The sequence below is a fragment of the Priceomyces carsonii genome, assembly GCF_900007245.1.
Source record: "Priceomyces carsonii strain CBS4050 genome assembly, scaffold: Debaryomyces_carsonii_scaffold_7, whole genome shotgun sequence".
Lineage (NCBI taxonomy): Eukaryota > Fungi > Ascomycota > Pichiomycetes > Serinales > Debaryomycetaceae > Priceomyces > Priceomyces carsonii.
This window is the reverse complement of record NW_026946680.1, coordinates 451627-467770: the sequence shown is the minus strand read 5'-3', so window position 1 is coordinate 467770 and position 16144 is coordinate 451627. Positions and strand designations below refer to the sequence as shown.

The 16144-nt window shown below is 37.2% G+C and overlaps 8 protein-coding genes across 8 annotated transcripts; 5 read left to right on the top strand and 3 right to left on the bottom strand.

The window, feature by feature from the left end:
* Positions 1–261: 261 nt before the first annotated feature.
* NAM7 (ATP-dependent RNA helicase) lies at positions 262–3144 on the top strand (the record flags this gene model as incomplete). The annotated part of the gene is made up of 1 exon (XM_062956178.1): positions 262–3144. The coding sequence occupies one exon, from the start codon at positions 262–264 to the stop codon at positions 3142–3144; it is 2883 nt and encodes a 960-aa protein (XP_062812707.1).
* A 161-nt stretch (positions 3145–3305) lies between these two features.
* PRCAT00006058001 (uncharacterized protein) lies at positions 3306–4454 on the top strand (the record flags this gene model as incomplete). The annotated part of the gene is made up of 1 exon (XM_062956177.1): positions 3306–4454. The coding sequence occupies one exon, from the start codon at positions 3306–3308 to the stop codon at positions 4452–4454; it is 1149 nt and encodes a 382-aa protein (XP_062812706.1).
* Positions 4455–4954: 500 nt separating this feature from the next.
* On the top strand, positions 4955–5161 carry PRCAT00006057001 (uncharacterized protein; the record flags this gene model as incomplete). Its single annotated transcript, XM_062956175.1, has 1 exon — positions 4955–5161. The coding sequence occupies one exon, from the start codon at positions 4955–4957 to the stop codon at positions 5159–5161; it is 207 nt and encodes a 68-aa protein (XP_062812705.1).
* A 931-nt stretch (positions 5162–6092) lies between these two features.
* On the bottom strand, positions 6093–7274 carry AGA1 (Aga1p; the record flags this gene model as incomplete). The annotated part of the gene is made up of 1 exon (XM_062956174.1): positions 6093–7274. The coding sequence occupies one exon, from the start codon at positions 7272–7274 to the stop codon at positions 6093–6095; it is 1182 nt and encodes a 393-aa protein (XP_062812704.1).
* A 2286-nt stretch (positions 7275–9560) lies between these two features.
* Positions 9561–11624, bottom strand: PRCAT00006055001 (CocE/NonD family hydrolase; the record flags this gene model as incomplete). The annotated part of the gene is made up of 1 exon (XM_062956173.1): positions 9561–11624. The coding sequence occupies one exon, from the start codon at positions 11622–11624 to the stop codon at positions 9561–9563; it is 2064 nt and encodes a 687-aa protein (XP_062812703.1).
* Positions 11625–12202: 578 nt separating this feature from the next.
* Positions 12203–13798, top strand: PRCAT00006054001 (uncharacterized protein; the record flags this gene model as incomplete). Its single annotated transcript, XM_062956172.1, has 1 exon — positions 12203–13798. The coding sequence occupies one exon, from the start codon at positions 12203–12205 to the stop codon at positions 13796–13798; it is 1596 nt and encodes a 531-aa protein (XP_062812702.1).
* A 1035-nt stretch (positions 13799–14833) lies between these two features.
* PRCAT00006053001 (uncharacterized protein) lies at positions 14834–15121 on the bottom strand (the record flags this gene model as incomplete). The annotated part of the gene is made up of 1 exon (XM_062956171.1): positions 14834–15121. The coding sequence occupies one exon, from the start codon at positions 15119–15121 to the stop codon at positions 14834–14836; it is 288 nt and encodes a 95-aa protein (XP_062812701.1).
* Positions 15122–15282: 161 nt separating this feature from the next.
* On the top strand, positions 15283–15741 carry PRCAT00006052001 (E2 ubiquitin-conjugating protein; the record flags this gene model as incomplete). Its single annotated transcript, XM_062956170.1, has 1 exon — positions 15283–15741. The coding sequence occupies one exon, from the start codon at positions 15283–15285 to the stop codon at positions 15739–15741; it is 459 nt and encodes a 152-aa protein (XP_062812700.1).
* Positions 15742–16144: the final 403 nt, after the last annotated feature.

Sequence of the window (16144 nt, the reverse complement as noted above, 5' to 3'; positions counted from 1 at the left end):
AAACTTATAGTGACTTTCGTCAGCTCTCAACTGTATTGAAAGCAGACTTTTTTCAGGGCTCTTTTTCAAATAATACTATCAAGTATAATTTTGTGTAACAATATTTGAAAATTTCTAGAGATTTGTCGCCAGAGATTAGCTCATTGAGGTCTGATGCGTATATTTATTTTTCATATTGCATAATTACTTGTAATTCTGAAGTTTGTTAAAAGCTGATTTAATGTGCTGAGAGTTCTAATTAACGGTTAATGACAGCAGAGTATGAGCGGTCTTGTGTTTCAAAATTTCGATGAACGATCAGAGAGTGACGGCGAGAAGTGGATAGAAGGCGCCATGGGTGCCCAATTGTTGCGTGATATTATCGATGGCGACGATGATGAGGATTTTTATGAGGATTTCAACAAGGAATCTCCAGACGTTATAAAAAGAAGCCTTCCAGAACATGCTTGTGTATATTGTGGAATTCATACGCCTAACTGTGTTGTCAAGTGCGTTACTTGTGACAAGTGGTTTTGTAACGCTAAATCTGGATTAAATACATCACATATAGTGACGCACATGATTATGTCGAAGCACAATGTTGTTGCGCTTCATGAAGAGTCCGACTTGGGGGACACAACCTTAGAGTGTTACAACTGTGGCAATAAAAATGTTTTTATTCTTGGGTTTGTAAGCGCAAAGCTGGAGTCTGTAGTGGTAATTTTATGCAGAATCCCTTGCGCTCAGTCTAAAGATGTAAACTGGGACACATCGCAATGGCAATCATTAATTGAAAATAGACAGCTATTGCTGTGGGTTGCCTCTGAACCTTCTGAAGAGGATATCGAAAACTCAAAAATTGTTTCTCATTCTCAAATCACTAAATTAGAAACTCAGTGGAAGCTTCACAGAGACGCAACTATTGACGAAATTGAAACCAACGATGACGGGGATGAGGAAGTGCTACCAATTTTATTAAGATATGATGATGCTTTTCAGTATCAGCGTTCGTTCGCGCCTCTAGTCAAGCTTGAGGCTGATGCAAACAAAGCTTTGAAAGAGTCTCAAGCTTTAGAGCATATTCAGGTAAAATGGGCTTTGGGTTTGAATAATAGACATTTAGCATCGTTTATTTTTTCCACCTTTGAAAGTAACGATTTAAGAGTTGCCGTTGGTGATGAAATGATTTTGAGGTATAGTGGATCCGATTACGAACCATGGGAAGGAAGAGGCTTTATTGTTAGGGTCCCGAATGCTTATTATGAATATTTCACGTTAGAGTTGACTCCATCAAAAAGTCCACCACCGGTAGATCAGACTCGAAATTTCACAGCAGAGTTTGTATGGAAGGGAACTTCGTACGATAGAATGCAACAGGCTTTAAGAAAATTTGCTTTAAATAAAGAGTCTGTATCAAGTTATGTTTATCATAAATTGTTGGGACACGAGGTTGAACCCGTAGAATTTGACATCAAAATACCCCGGAACATTTCATTAAGTAAATTAGCAACATTAAATGAGTCTCAGGTTAATGCGGTAAAATCTTCTTTAGTGGGACCATTTACCTTGATCCAGGGCCCACCCGGAACAGGAAAAACAGTTACATCGGCTACAATCGTTTATCATTTGTCAAGTAAAGGTAAAATTTTGGTCACTGCACCCTCTAATGTTGCAGTTGATCATTTAGCTGCAAAATTGGATGTTCTTGGCTTGAAAGTAGTAAGGTTAACGGCGAAATCGAGAGAGGATGTCGATAGCTCCGTGAGCCACCTTGCTTTGCATAATTTGGTCAATAAAGCGGCCAAGGGCGAACTTAAAAAACTAATAGCTTTAAGAAATCAAGTTGGTGAATTATCTGATGCGGATGCAAAAGCTTTGATCAGGAAGGTAAGGAAGATGGAAGAAAAAATTTTGAACAAGTGTAATGTAGTTTGTTGTACTTGTGTCGGGGCTGCTGATAAAAGATTGTCGAAATTGACGTTTAGATCTGTATTGATTGACGAAAGTACTCATGCCTCTGAACCTGAGGTTTTAATCCCGATTGTCAAGGGAGCCAAGCAGGTCATTTTAGTTGGTGACCATCAGCAAATGGGGCCTGTTATTTTCGACAAAAAAGCTGGTGATGCGGGTTTGAGACAGTCTTTGTTTGAAAGATTGGTATTGCTCGGAAATATTCCAAATAGATTGGATGTTCAATATAGGATGCATCCTTGTTTGTCTGAGTATCCCTCCAATGTATTCTATGAAGGTACTTTACAAAATGGAGTTACTAGTGAAAGTAGGTTGCTCAAGCATTCTAAATTTCCATGGCCAGTGGAAAACACGCCCATGATGTTTTGGGCTAATTATGGTAAAGAAGAATTTTCAGGAAATGGCAGCTCGCTTTTAAATAGAGTCGAAGCGATGAATGTGGAAAAAATCATCACCAAATTGTTTGAAGACGGAGTCAATCCTGAACAGATCGGTGTTATTACACCATACGAGGGCCAAAGAGCCTATATTGTGCAGTATATGTCAATGAACAGCACTTTGACTAGCAAAAGAGAACAGTATTTGGAAATTGAAGTGACATCTGTAGATGCCTTCCAGGGAAGAGAAAAGGATTTTATCATCTTGAGTTGCGTTAGGGGTAACGATCAGCAGAACATTGGATTCTTAAGCGATCCTAGAAGGCTCAACGTTGCTTTAACGAGAGCTAAGTTCGGTCTAGTGATATTGGGTAATCCAAGGGCATTGTGCCGTAATAGTCTATGGAACCATTTACTTGTGCACTTTAGAGAGATGGGTAGCTTAGTTGATGGTCCACTTGACAATTTGCAATTATCAATGGTGCAGCTAAATTCTACTTCCAAATCGGTTGGTTTACAAAGAAAATCATTTCCTGGATCAAAATTTTCAGCTGACAAACGAGACTTTGATACCGAAAGTATAGTCTCGTTTGCTCCTGAGGGTTCTGGGCATCATTTGAAGCAATCACAGTGGCCAGCTTTCAGCAGGTCCTCGCAAAATAATAGCCATGCAAATTCACGTTCGTTAACATCAAATTTTGCAAATAAGCTTAATAAGTTGAACGATGATTTCGATGGAAGATATATTGATAATGATATCGAAGATGATATAAGAAGTATTTCGGCAAATTTCACTGCCGGATTGAATTTCAATTAAAGTGCTTTCTTTATAATTTTTGTGATAAATATGTAGACTCTATGATGTCTTCTTCATGTCGTATACAGTACATATAACTGCTCCATACATTTTTAGATTTAATACTGTTAGAGGTAGTGATGAGTGCAAATACATCATTGTAACTAGTGCAAAGACAAGAGATGCCTGAATCAAACCATGAGAGATCGCAGCAATATCCTGAAACCTTAAAAACACAGTTCTCTACTTCACTCTTAAATCCAAATCAGCAAATTGATTCAGTTGAAAAAAAAGATAATGAAGACTTAAGATTAAGACCAGAGAAAACCAAGTTCAGCCAAAACATGTCGACTGCCAATACGAGTGAAGGGCAATCCTGCGAGACGTCTGATGATAGTTTGGGATCTTCTGTTGATTTTAGGGGCGGCCAGAGAATAAAACTAACGAGCCACGAGGTGAAATTAATTTTATACCTTATTGTTGAAGTAAAGCCATTCAAATATATTGGTAAAAGGTCAGTGAGCCAGTCAAAGAAATGGGAGCTAATACAAAAAGAATTCTCAGACACATTCAAGGAAAAATCTAATGAGAGAAATGTTGTTCCTACTGTGAGGACATTACAAAGGCAGTTAGCGAACGCAATTAAAAATGCTAAAAAAAAGAGAGAAAATCGGGTTAATAAATCGGAAAAAAGCCATGAAGAAGACTTGGGAATAATTTTGAATAGCTTAACGAGGGAAAGCTCGAAAAGTGACTTGGAGAATGCGATTCTTATGCTTAATGAATTGAGTGAAAATATCAAGACCGGTAAAGGGGTCAGTCTTATCTCTTCTGATTCGCATGACAAGAACAACTCTACCTTAGCGAGTCCGAAGAATTATGTTGTGCATAATATGAGAGACCACACTACGAATAGCCCTGTGGACTTAGTTTTTCGAAAGGTTGAAGAAACTAGAACCCAAATCAATAGCCTTATGAGTCAACTTGCGTCTGAAGGAACAAAGACTGGGGATCATAGAAAACCTCAATTGATCGAACTACTTGATACTTTACTTCAAGACAATATCAAGTTCCAACAAACTAATGAAACAGAAAATAAACGACTTATTCAGAGTACACAGGATATTATACGACACCAATTGAATGAATGCTGCAATATTCTTGAGGCAAACAATAGATTTCAGGCTGAACAGCATGAACAGAACAATCAACTCTTAAGAGAATTGCTTAGTAGGATAAAAGATATAGATGGTAATAAAACTTTAAGAGATGATACCATCCCAGGCAATACATTAAATTCAATCTTGCTGTCGCTGGTCACTGATAAATAGCACGCACGTCTACTACTAATTCACTTGAGAGAAAACGGCTAAGCGACAGCTCTGATAACTTCGAGATAGTTTGATGCTGAAGACTGACAATAACATTTCCTGATAATTACGTCTCAAAAATTTTGGACTAAGTATCTAAACTCTATAGAAAGTAGCCAAAGTTCAAATAATTCACGTAATCGTATTTCATTTCCAAACAAGATAATATTTGAACCAGGATCCTGGTTCTTCATTAATAAGTCATTTTATCATATTATTTTACGAATTGTTCCAATATGAAGTTTTGTGCAAAAAAAAATCAACGAAAGGTGGTGAATTTCTTTTTTCTTTACTTAGATCTTTGCTACGCGATACTCTCGTTTAGAATAATGCAAAGTGGGGGATTGTCACTTTTTTTCTTTTCTCTACTCTATTTTTTTTTTTTTGTGTTTTTTTGCAATTATCATAATAATTTATTAAAATTCGATATTCTGTAAGCTTGAGAAAAATATGTATAAAAAATGTATTTAAAAAGATTAAAGATGTTAAGAGTACAATGGACCCTTAAGGACAACTTAACTGTAGTTACCAAATTAGGAATCCCTAAGCTCTCAAAGCTGATTTCCAATCTGGGGAATGAGTATATGTCAGGAGAAATATTCATGCATTTTATGAATAGCCTATTCAGGAAAGTCAGAATAAACTCAAATTACCAATTTAGTCCGTGAAGAACATTTCACAATAAATAGAGAACTCTGAAACCGTAAAAAGGGTCGTTTCTTGTTTTAGATAAGCGAATTGTGGGGTTGTTACTTCTTTCCAGATCAAGACATCATTGATATTTACTACGTCATTTCAAAAATTCAAAAGGGTCTTTGAAAGTTCCTTTTTATTTTAAGTTATCTAACATAAGCAAGACAAAAACTACATCTGAAAGTTTACCTAAGCAAATGTCTATTGAGATCCAGTAAAGGGTCTCGAGAAAACGGATATAATAATAATTCGAAAAATAGAATTCTTGTAGTAACGTGAAGAAGATAAAACGTCTTCGGAGATAATTTAAATGCAATTCCTGAATTGTATTTCAAAAACAGAAAATTGTTCCTCTTTAAATAGACCCGATTGATGAAATGTGAATCAGAAAACGAAATTGAGAACCAGTAAAATCAAGCGCCAATAAATAAAACCTTTCAAGAAGGCAACGAAAACAACTGTAGCCCAGAATATGCATAAGAAACAAACAGTAACCGAAATTCAAATTAAGACCTCACATGGGTACAATAATGTTTATTTCTCGGTTGTACGAAACGTAATAAAGCCATGAAATTGGCGTGAAACATAAAAGGAAGCCATGATATAGGCACGAAACATAATGAAAGCCATGATATAGGCACGAAACATAATGAAAGCCATGAAATAGGCACGAAACATAATAGGAAGCCATGAAACTGGCACGAAGCATAATGAAAGCCATGAATTTGGCACGAATATTGGTAAAGGATGAGCTCCAGGATTGCAAACAATGCCTTGAAGCTGAAAAGTGATTTCGATTTGTAAAGATCGAAATAAAAAACCACGAGTGGTACTCAACCGAAATTAAAGGGGTATCATGATAATAGGTAGAAAAAGTAATAAGTTAGTCGTTAAAACACAAGGAATTTAAAATGCGACGAACGCATCCAAATCAAATTCCGGAATTTGGGTCATAAAATAATCAGATGAATTGCAGTTAAATAAGGAATTGTCCAAATTCATTGGTCCATTTAACAGTTTATCATCTGAATGAGATGGTTCGGAGATTGGCGAATACATGAAAGAAGCCTGCTCTCTTCCATTTAATTTTTCGTTTCTCAAGTTAATTTGTAACTGATCATTCAATAACATAAAGTCCTCCAAGCAAAAATTGTTCTTGGAAGTCTCAAAACGAGATTTGGCTTTATATGACGCTTTGCCCTTATAGGGTTCAGAAATTGTATGCCTGTGTTTCAATTGAGGCTTACTTCTCTTGGGTGCATTCGGACCGTTATATTGTTTAAATTGAAATGTATTTCCTGATTTTTTCTTTTGACGAACATCACTAGTAGATTTCGATCTTATGTGAATAGGCGAAAACTTAGACTCTGATTCGGCTGGAGATGGGAGGCCAGAAGCAGAAACAGTCAGTTGATTGAACTGTTGTTGCAATTCCTGAAATTGTATTGCCTGATTGTAGTCAAGTTGTGAGCATTCTGTATTAGAATGGGAATGAGATTGTTGATGACACTGTTGAGCATTATGTGGCTGTAATACATTTGCGTTCCAATCGATGCCTGTAATTCCCAAGCCCATTGGATCGTCAAGCATGGTAACGTGAGAAGGATGCGCCTGCATATAAGCATCAAGAGCATCCATACTCTGGAAATGCGAAGGTTCTGAAATTGACGTCGTTGAGGCAGCAGAGAACATAGAGTCATCATCTGAGCTTATCGAACTAAGGCTGTCGTTCAAATGCTGATTATCAAAAGTCGATCTCTCAACCGCGCTTTCTGGAGATGAAAATTGAGATTCTGCAACAGAATCTTCATCTGACATCTCGCTCTCTGTCTTGATTGGCGATAAGTCGACAAAGACAAAATCTTTTGGCATACCTGGCTTATTCTTAGGCCTTCTCAAAGGAGACCTCTTTAAAGAATACTGATTTCCAGCTGCGGAAATCTTAAGGGAATTCTGTAAACATTCATTAGAACTGTTAGTTTGATCTGGGTTCGATACTTTTCCACTGCCGGTAGATCTCTTGACTCTCCATAATTTTTTGCCATTGGCAGGAGGTAACACCTCAGTTGATCTTAAGAAGTTAGTCATCTGTATTTTTGAAATAGGGATACAGTTGGTGATTCAGCAACATGTCAAACTTACCTTTTAACTTCCATTGGGTATCTGGGTATAAAATGAAAGCAAAATGATCACAGAGTAGAGAAAAAGAGAATAAAGTGTAATAGTCCGAAGCAGGGATATCGAAGGGTATTTATCTTAATCGTAAGGGAACAAAAGAACCCCCCAATAGCTAATTGTCCTGTGTTGCGTTTGCTCATGGGTAATACTGACCTTCGAGGAGACCTTTGTTAGTACAATCAGTCTTCCCAACTAGGCACTCTGCATCTGCAAGTGATTATAAATTTACTTGTCTCTTAATTGGTTACATAGACCTTGCATATTGGGGCAGACTTAGAAATAAACGATACATACTCTATGTGGCTGTTGCCATTCCATGTTTCTCAAAAAAATAAAACCTTAATCATATGAATTTTTTTTCTGTATGATCTCGCTTTTACACTAGTCGAACCGATTTTTCGCGGGGGATCAGCATGTTCACAAGTTAAACTGTAAACCACCTCTTTTCCTAAAACTCATCTATCTGAGCACTCCAATTGACCTTGAAGAAGGCAAATAACTAATGATTCTTCTATGGCTCTCATATGATCATGGGGGTAACCTTTTATTGTGATCTTGAAATCATGATGTAAAAAGTGATTAAGTTCTTTGTTTTTCCCTTTGTGTTTAGTTGAATGCATGAATGTTCCTCCTCAGGAAAATTGACTGCATGATATGGACTAATTAGGCCAAACTGCAAACCTCCTCTTTTGCCTGATCAGGGAAGGTTATGATGTTTGTTTCATGACAAATAAACCTTTTCTGGAAAGTGGAGAGTATGCAAGCAGCAAAGGAACCAACGTTCTTACAGATGAGGAAACCTATATACCGCCCCTTTACCTATAGTTAAGTCTGACATCCTTACTATGTTGACACATGCAATTTTTCCAGTCGTAAACTATGCGGGTTTGTGCGTGCAAACTGTAAGAATGCGCAAAAGGCACTCGAGGCACCCAGAGAGCCGAATGGACGCACAATCAGGTTAGCAATAAACCTAAAGGAGTACAGATATGTGCAAAGATACACATCTCCCCACATTATTAATGAATCAGATACTATGTAGATGAGATTGAGACGAGGGGAGAAGATGAGGATGCCGAAATAAAGCAGAAGAAGAAGAAGAGCTGCATGGCTCAATGGATTTGTGCTAGGCATGAGATATTTGAGCTAGAACCACTATAGCGTTCTCGATCGTGGTCTATAGATAATATCCCTTCAGCGTATATTACACTTAATCATTTTCCACGTTCGAACAAATATCAGAATCCAAATTGGTGGCACCACCGCTGGCATCTGGTTAACACGGAGATGATTCTTAGCAATCATGTGCGTTAAAAAATTATCAAAGATGGGAGTCTGCTAAAGGAGTTGTACTAAATTTTACTCAAGCAAAATAAAGACGAGCTAGGAAATGTGACGCTAGAAAACCTTATTCAAAAATTATTTTCAAATATGCTTACGATTTTAAAATAGATAGTTTAAGTGCTAGATCAGATGTGTATGAATCAATCAGAAATGGTAAGTGATTAAGGTTTCTTTGTTGTCGAAAATATTCTAACCCCTCAAGGCTTCGCTTATTTTGAATATTCTCCAAACGGCTATCGAGCCGCATCTCTTCTCCTCCTAGGATTTGTGCAGGACGGAAAACTTGATCTGTATCAAACGTATTGACGAGTATCAAAGAGAGAGAGCATGTACAAGCAAAACTAACGAGTTAAAGTATAACAACAACACGCTGCAATGCAAATTTATGAAAAAAAATTACGAACGGATAGCGATGAATTAATGCTTCCAGAGCCTCTTACCTAGTGTCTTGATGCATTGAAATAAAGCCGTGTTAGGCATTTAAAAGGTGTTACTCCGGTATATAAAGAATTTACGCGAGAATTTCATTTCACCTATGTATGAGAAGTATGACAATTGATATACGTAAGACATTCAAAAACTTGGTTGACAATGATGTGCTCTATCAGCGAATATCTTCTAAATAGTTATAATCACAATATCATCAGATCAAATCTATTTGCATAGCCATCTATATCCCGGATATCGAAATAAACGTCGCATAAAGTTAGAAAGTCATGATAATATCCAATCAACTTGAATATCGAAACTATATCGAGGTAAGAAGGTGCATCTTGAGTTAAGGTGTTTCTCAGCTAATAGGTAATTGTGATATATCATTTCTGACTTGAAGAAAACTCGGAGTGGAGGAAATTAAACAAACTCTCTTGGGATAGTATCTTTCCAAACTTTTCTATATATTTCTTTGTCAAACTCATAAGCCTCTAGCTCATTCACTAGAAAGAAACTATTCTTATCCGAACTCAATGACGAGCGTGTAACTATCTTGATATTCCAATCATGACCCCTTTCGTAAGTCAAAGTATAATCGCTCTGTGTAAATGCTGATAATGGGTCATAAGGTTTTATTTTCCAGGTATTTGTATTTAGGCTGCTGAAAGTAATACCACTAGCATTGCCAACTGAAGGCAAGTTGATGGACCCAGAGTCAAGGGTATCGGTAAGTTCCCAAGTATCATTGAAGAAATCATAATTCAGTTGCTTTCTTCTTTCAAAATTTTTCAACATATTAATCTCACAGCTCTTGACTATTGATGGTCCCTCAAAATGAGGCGCGTCTGTGATACTCTCCTCGTTTAGAACAGGTAATTCCAACTCTCCTGAAAATAAAGTTAAAGTTGGGGTTTCTGGTGTTGGCCACAGCAGTGGCCAATCTGTGGGAGACAATGCCACTCGGATTTTATGCCCCTTTTTAATCTCAACACCTAATACGTCTAGCTTGATTGCTATATCGTAAATTTTGAATAACTCTAGCTTCTTCGGAAATTCATGAGACTCTCTATGACTAAGATTAAGCATACCCCATGAAATTAATACCGACTCTCCTGAAGGATAAATATCATTCAATCTTACAGAAATATTTGCTAATGGCTTGTCGGATGAAATCTGAAGCTTAAGATAGGGCTCGCCTACCAAGTTTAGTGAGTCTTCCAAGACGTCAGAGTCAAATGTCAAACACTTTGCGTCCTCTATACGCTGATCTGTAGGAAAATCTCCTTTGAACCCAAATGGACAAAATACACCTCTAAACATCCCATGATCTAAAGAGCCGGTAAAATCTATGTTAAGCTTGGGCAAAGTATCACTGCTAATTAGTTTTCGGTCATCATTCAATTTAAGCGAAATGGATTTTTTCTGTAAATTTTTTAAGGAAATCCATTTCCCGGGTCTATACAGATAAGAATCATTGATTTCACAAGGTTCTTGAACATAAACAGTCATTTTAGGGATTTTAAAATCGCTGTGCACATCAGGCTCGAGATATTTACGAAACCAATTTACTGAAAGCTGTTGAAATCCTATCTTTGGAGAAGGTTCGGCTACTTCTGGATATTCATGAACCCATGGCCCGACTACTCCTACGGAATCTTTATTGGGCAAGTTCTCACACATGCGGAAAACAGCACTGGTGTAGCCGTCTCGCCACCCACCTACAGCTAAAACAGGAATAGTGACCTTACTGTAGTCTTCACAAATGGACCCATGCTTCCAATAAGAATCTCTCCTCTGATGTGAGAGCCATTTGGTAACAAACGGTGGTACTTTTAAACGCTCCAACCAATCTTGTTTCCACGATGGCCCCACTATCTTAGGATCCTGGGGCCTAGCGTTGAACGCCAACATCGTTGATCCCCACCATAGCATGTCGGAAGCCAAAACACACCCACCTCTATAATGCACATCATCCGAATATCTGTCATCTGTTGACATTAATGTAATTATGGTTCGAAGTCCTGGATGCTGCCTTGCCGCAACCTGCAATGAATTAAATCCTCCCCAAGACTTTCCAAACATACCTATTGCTCCATTTGACCATTTCTGAGATACAATCCAGTCGAAACATTCTAAACAATCGTCTTGTTCTTGCTTTAAATACTCATCAAGTAATAGCCCATCTGAACTCCCAGAACCTCTCATATCTATCCTTATGGATGCGAATCCATTACCTGCATAAAATGGATGTCGGATGCTATCTCGCATCGCTGTATTATCATCTTTTCTGTAGGGTATATACTCCACAAGTGTACCAACTTTCTTTTCTCCTCTTTCGGCTTCTAATGGTAACCAAATATGCGCATAGAGCTTACAACCATCCAGCATTGTAATCACCACATCTTCAAGTTTGGTTTGTTTGACAGGCAATTCGTCTATGTCGAATTCCCTTGTCTTTTCAGTTCCTCTAATATTGAATGCCATTACTTTTCCGCGAGCTTCCTCGAATATTTGGCTCTATAAGAATTCAAAAGAGCGCTTTTACTTAATATAGTTTGCTGAGAAGTCTTACTGAGGTCTTTTTAGATAATCGGTTATTACTAGATCGGTTCTCAACAATAGAGACTATTCTAAGCGCGCTATCAAATTATTGAACGGCGGGAATGATAATCAAACGTCGCGGTCACCAAATCAAGGAAAAATATCCCGAACGTATATCCAGATAAAGAATAATAAGACTTATCTGCAGTTGCCGCAGATATACGTAGAATATGGTATATCGTAAACATCCTAGAAAGTAACCCTCGGCGACCCAGAGGTCTCAGATTTCATTTGCAGCCACGTAGGCAGGCTTTCTCCGAAGATACGACCATATCAAGCAAAAAAGATTATAACAAGCGATAATCGTATCAAGTTTTTTTAATCAAAGGATAAGGCAACTTCATGTAAGCGAGGAAATCTATAAGAAGTCGTCATCATATTCTGTTGAATCAAAAGAATAAATTGTCAAAAAAACCAAGAACTGAATTACTCAAGATATCATAAAATACTTCATTCGAAATATGGGTAGCATAGACCTAAAAATAAAAGGTGATGCAGTAGACACCAATGTCGAGAGAATATTCAACGACAATATATTGGATAGTTATGATGAAGAAGAAGAATTAAGTATTCGTAACTTGAAGCGTCACGATCTAACTCAAGTGGAAGGCGATGATCCTATTTTGGCTAGGAAAATGTTTTTAATTAATGAAGCTATAGATGAAATAGGCTTCACTTGGTACCACTTGAAACTTTTCTGTATTGCTGGATTTGGATACTCAGCAGATTCACAATTGGAAATGATTCAGAGTTCTGTCAAAACATATGTTGATTTTCAATTTGGAAGATCATATCCTGTTGCTACAGAAATATTTTACGTTGGTTTGATTTGTGGTTCTGTCTTTTGGGGTTTTGGAGGAGACTTGATTGGTAGGAAGTGGGCTTTTAATCTCTCTTTATTTTTTGCTGCATTGTTTGGGTTCATTACTGGAGGAATGAGTTCGTATGCAACTTATTGTATTTTTCTATTTTTGAACTCTTTTTCGGCTGGAGGTAATATTGCTATGGACGTGACTGTTTTCTTAGAATATTTGCCTTTCAAATACCAATGGTTGACAACATTCCTTGCTGCTTGGTGGGGCGTGGGTCAAACAATTGCAGTACTAGTAGCTTGGGCTTTCATACCTAAGTATAGCTGCGATGTTTCATCTGGAAGTTGTCCTTCACATTTAAACAAAGGTTGGAGGTATTGTTGGTATGTTAACTCAGGAATAGTTATGGCAGGAGCCCTCTTGAGGTTATTTGCTTTCAAACTAGATGAAACACCGAAATTCTTGGTATCTAATGGACGAGATGAAGAGGCCGTTGAATCATTAAGAAGAGTAGCTGAAAAGTATAAGAGACCCTTTAATTTAACTGTTGAGCAGTTGAAAGATTGTGGAGATATTATATCCCATCATCAAGCGGATAAAAGTAAGTTGAAAAATTCAATTGCTCAAATTAAAGCACATGTCAAGATTTTATTTTCAACACGTTTGGTAGCGTGGTCAAGTTTCTTAGTTCTCTTTTCATGGTTTTTAATTGGCATATCTTATTCGACATTCTATAACTTCTTATACATATATATTGGACTCCATGGTGGAAATACTGGTTCTTCAACTTATATTGTTTATCGAAATTCTGCAATAAGCAACTTTGTTGGGATATTTGGTCCCATGGTTGGAGGTTTGATGATTTTAATTCCAAAGGTAGGGCGTAGAGGTACCATGGCCATTGGTGCTATTTGCGCAATGGCCATACTTTTTGCCTACACAACTGTCAGGACTCAAAAAGGGGATGCTGGATTTGCTTCAGCTACGTATTTTTTTGTCAATATTTACTATGGCTGCTTATATGCTTATACTCCAGAGATTTTCCCAGCACAAGCGAGAGGTACTGGCACATCACTAGCACTAGTATCATGCAGAATTTCAGGATCATTGGCTCCTGTAGTCTATTATTACGGTCAACAATCTGGGTCGTCGATCCCAATTTGGGTCTGTGGGGCATGTATCGGGTTTCTTGCTTTCCTTGCTTTACTTATGCCGTTTGAACCTACAAAGAGTCGCTCTGTTTAATCTACGATAGCTTTTTTCTTACTTTTGAATCTTGAACTTTATTAATTTTATATATGATTTCATTTTGAAAACACGAAAAAAATCCAAATAAAAAACGTTACCGCACTCTGTGATCCACATATCAACTCTCAACCAAAGCACCATATGGAACGACCTTAACGATAACAGATTGTAATGGCCTGGCTCAGGACTTCATACAGTTAGAGGAGATGTTAAATGCAAGTTCAATAGCGTATACATTTATGATGTATTTCTCAATAAAAAATATGAAGATCGATAAGATAAAGTGGATGGAGGAAGACCAGATCAGGCTCGCGCGCAAATTCTTGCCCTATAATAAGAGTGCATATTGAATCTCAACGTATTACCACCTCTACTTGCCCCAAACGAAATCTTTAGTTTCTCAAGTCAGACTTTATCACATAAAAGTAAATGGTGGTTTAGTAGAACAAGATACCGAAAAAGCTAGCCCCTATATATGCCTGATTTTTAAATGTAAACCAAATTTGAATTATTGAATTAAATCTAAAGTGTAGAAAAGCTTCCCATTACAAAAAGAACTTGACTCCTTACATAACTGAGATTGCTTATCTTTATCAAATGCCATGTGTAATATATGCTAATTTGTCCGAATCAAAAGTTCGAAAAATTTCAATTCAGGGTCATGTAGTCAGCAATCAGATTACCAAATAGTTTAGCACTTGCCTCAGATGCTTTTGCTTCAAACTAGCCATAGATGGCACCAAGTTGAAGTGAAATAAAGATTAAATATCGCATATGATTACGTATCCAGCTTCATCAAATTTACAGGGAGATGTCTGTCAGCTTAAAAGTTGGCTTTGCACTCTTTAAGATAGTGGCTAAAGCTTCATTTTAATTCAAATATGTACAAAAACGTTACGCCAGACTACCTTCTGTTTCTATATCATAAGCATTTATAATAGAGACAGCTCGCTAAATTTCATGAATGAACAGTTTGAATTCAACTACCTGCATAATTCGAGTCTTGACAAGCTTTATATACTGATACTAACATTATTTGTCACTGTCATCGGATTCTCGACTCTTAGCCTCAATCATTTTTTCTAGACGTTGCTTGGCTTCAGGTGTATATTCTAGCGTCCGGGTATCAAGGTACTTTATGCTTAATCCTTCATGCTCTCTTTTTCTGCGTTCAACTTCCTCTGGTGTATGAGGCTCAAATTTGATATATTGGAAATCCTTACCCACCCTCAGCAAAAACCAGATACCAGCACCCACAGCCAATGTACTAGCAATGACTCTTTGTAGAAGAGATGGAGTGTGATTCAACTTTTGGGGCATAGTAAATGTTAATAAATATGAAAAGAAAAAAACAACTATTCCTGATTAATATGAATACCGGAAATCACACGACTTTTATAAAGTCAGGTGGACTCTAATTAACTTAATATCAGGGAGAAATTGACTGATTATCTATTATTATATTAAGATATTTGTTCCAAATGGCTGCTTTACCCAAGAGAATAATAAAAGAAACAGAAAGGCTCACATTGGATCCAGTTCCTGGAATCACTGCTATACCGTCTGAAGAAAATCTCAGATACTTTGAAGTTACTATAGAGGGTCCTTCGTCGTCACCATACGCAGATGGAAATTTCAAGCTAGAATTATATTTACCAGATGATTATCCCATGTGTGCTCCAAAAGTGAGATTCTTGACAAAAATTTACCATCCAAACATTGATAGATTAGGTAGGATTTGTTTGGACGTTCTAAAGGACAACTGGAGCCCCGCATTGCAAATAAGGACCATATTGTTATCAATCCAAGCGCTATTGGGAGCGCCAAATCCGGATGATCCTTTGGCAAATGATGTTGCTGAAGATTGGAAGAAAGACGAGAAGAAAGCGGTAGAGGTGGCGAAGGAGTGGACAAGAAAGTATGCCATGCCAGCTGAATAAATTATATAAAGCTGTTTCAACCTGTCATTCCTTTCTGTATTTTAAAATTAACTGATTTAGTATGAATAACAGCGAAATACTATCGGTTTTAATTGTGTAGGTTCAAATAAGCACGGTTTATGAGGTACTTTGAGCAGAAGTAAAGTTAGCTATTATGATCACGATGGGAAAGCAGAGAGCACAATTTTTCATAAACTGAAGGATATGAAACAACTCTGAGGACAAAAGAAAGTTCGCTTTAGCTATATAATATAAATTCCGCTTTATTAAATGACTAGTAAGCTACTATTCACCTCTGCGTTCCTTAATCATTGTAAAAAATACTTAGAACTTGCTTCCTCTAAAGATTATCAATAGAATCATTTGCAAGTTACAGAATAATAGAGTTAAAAAGTAAGGACTG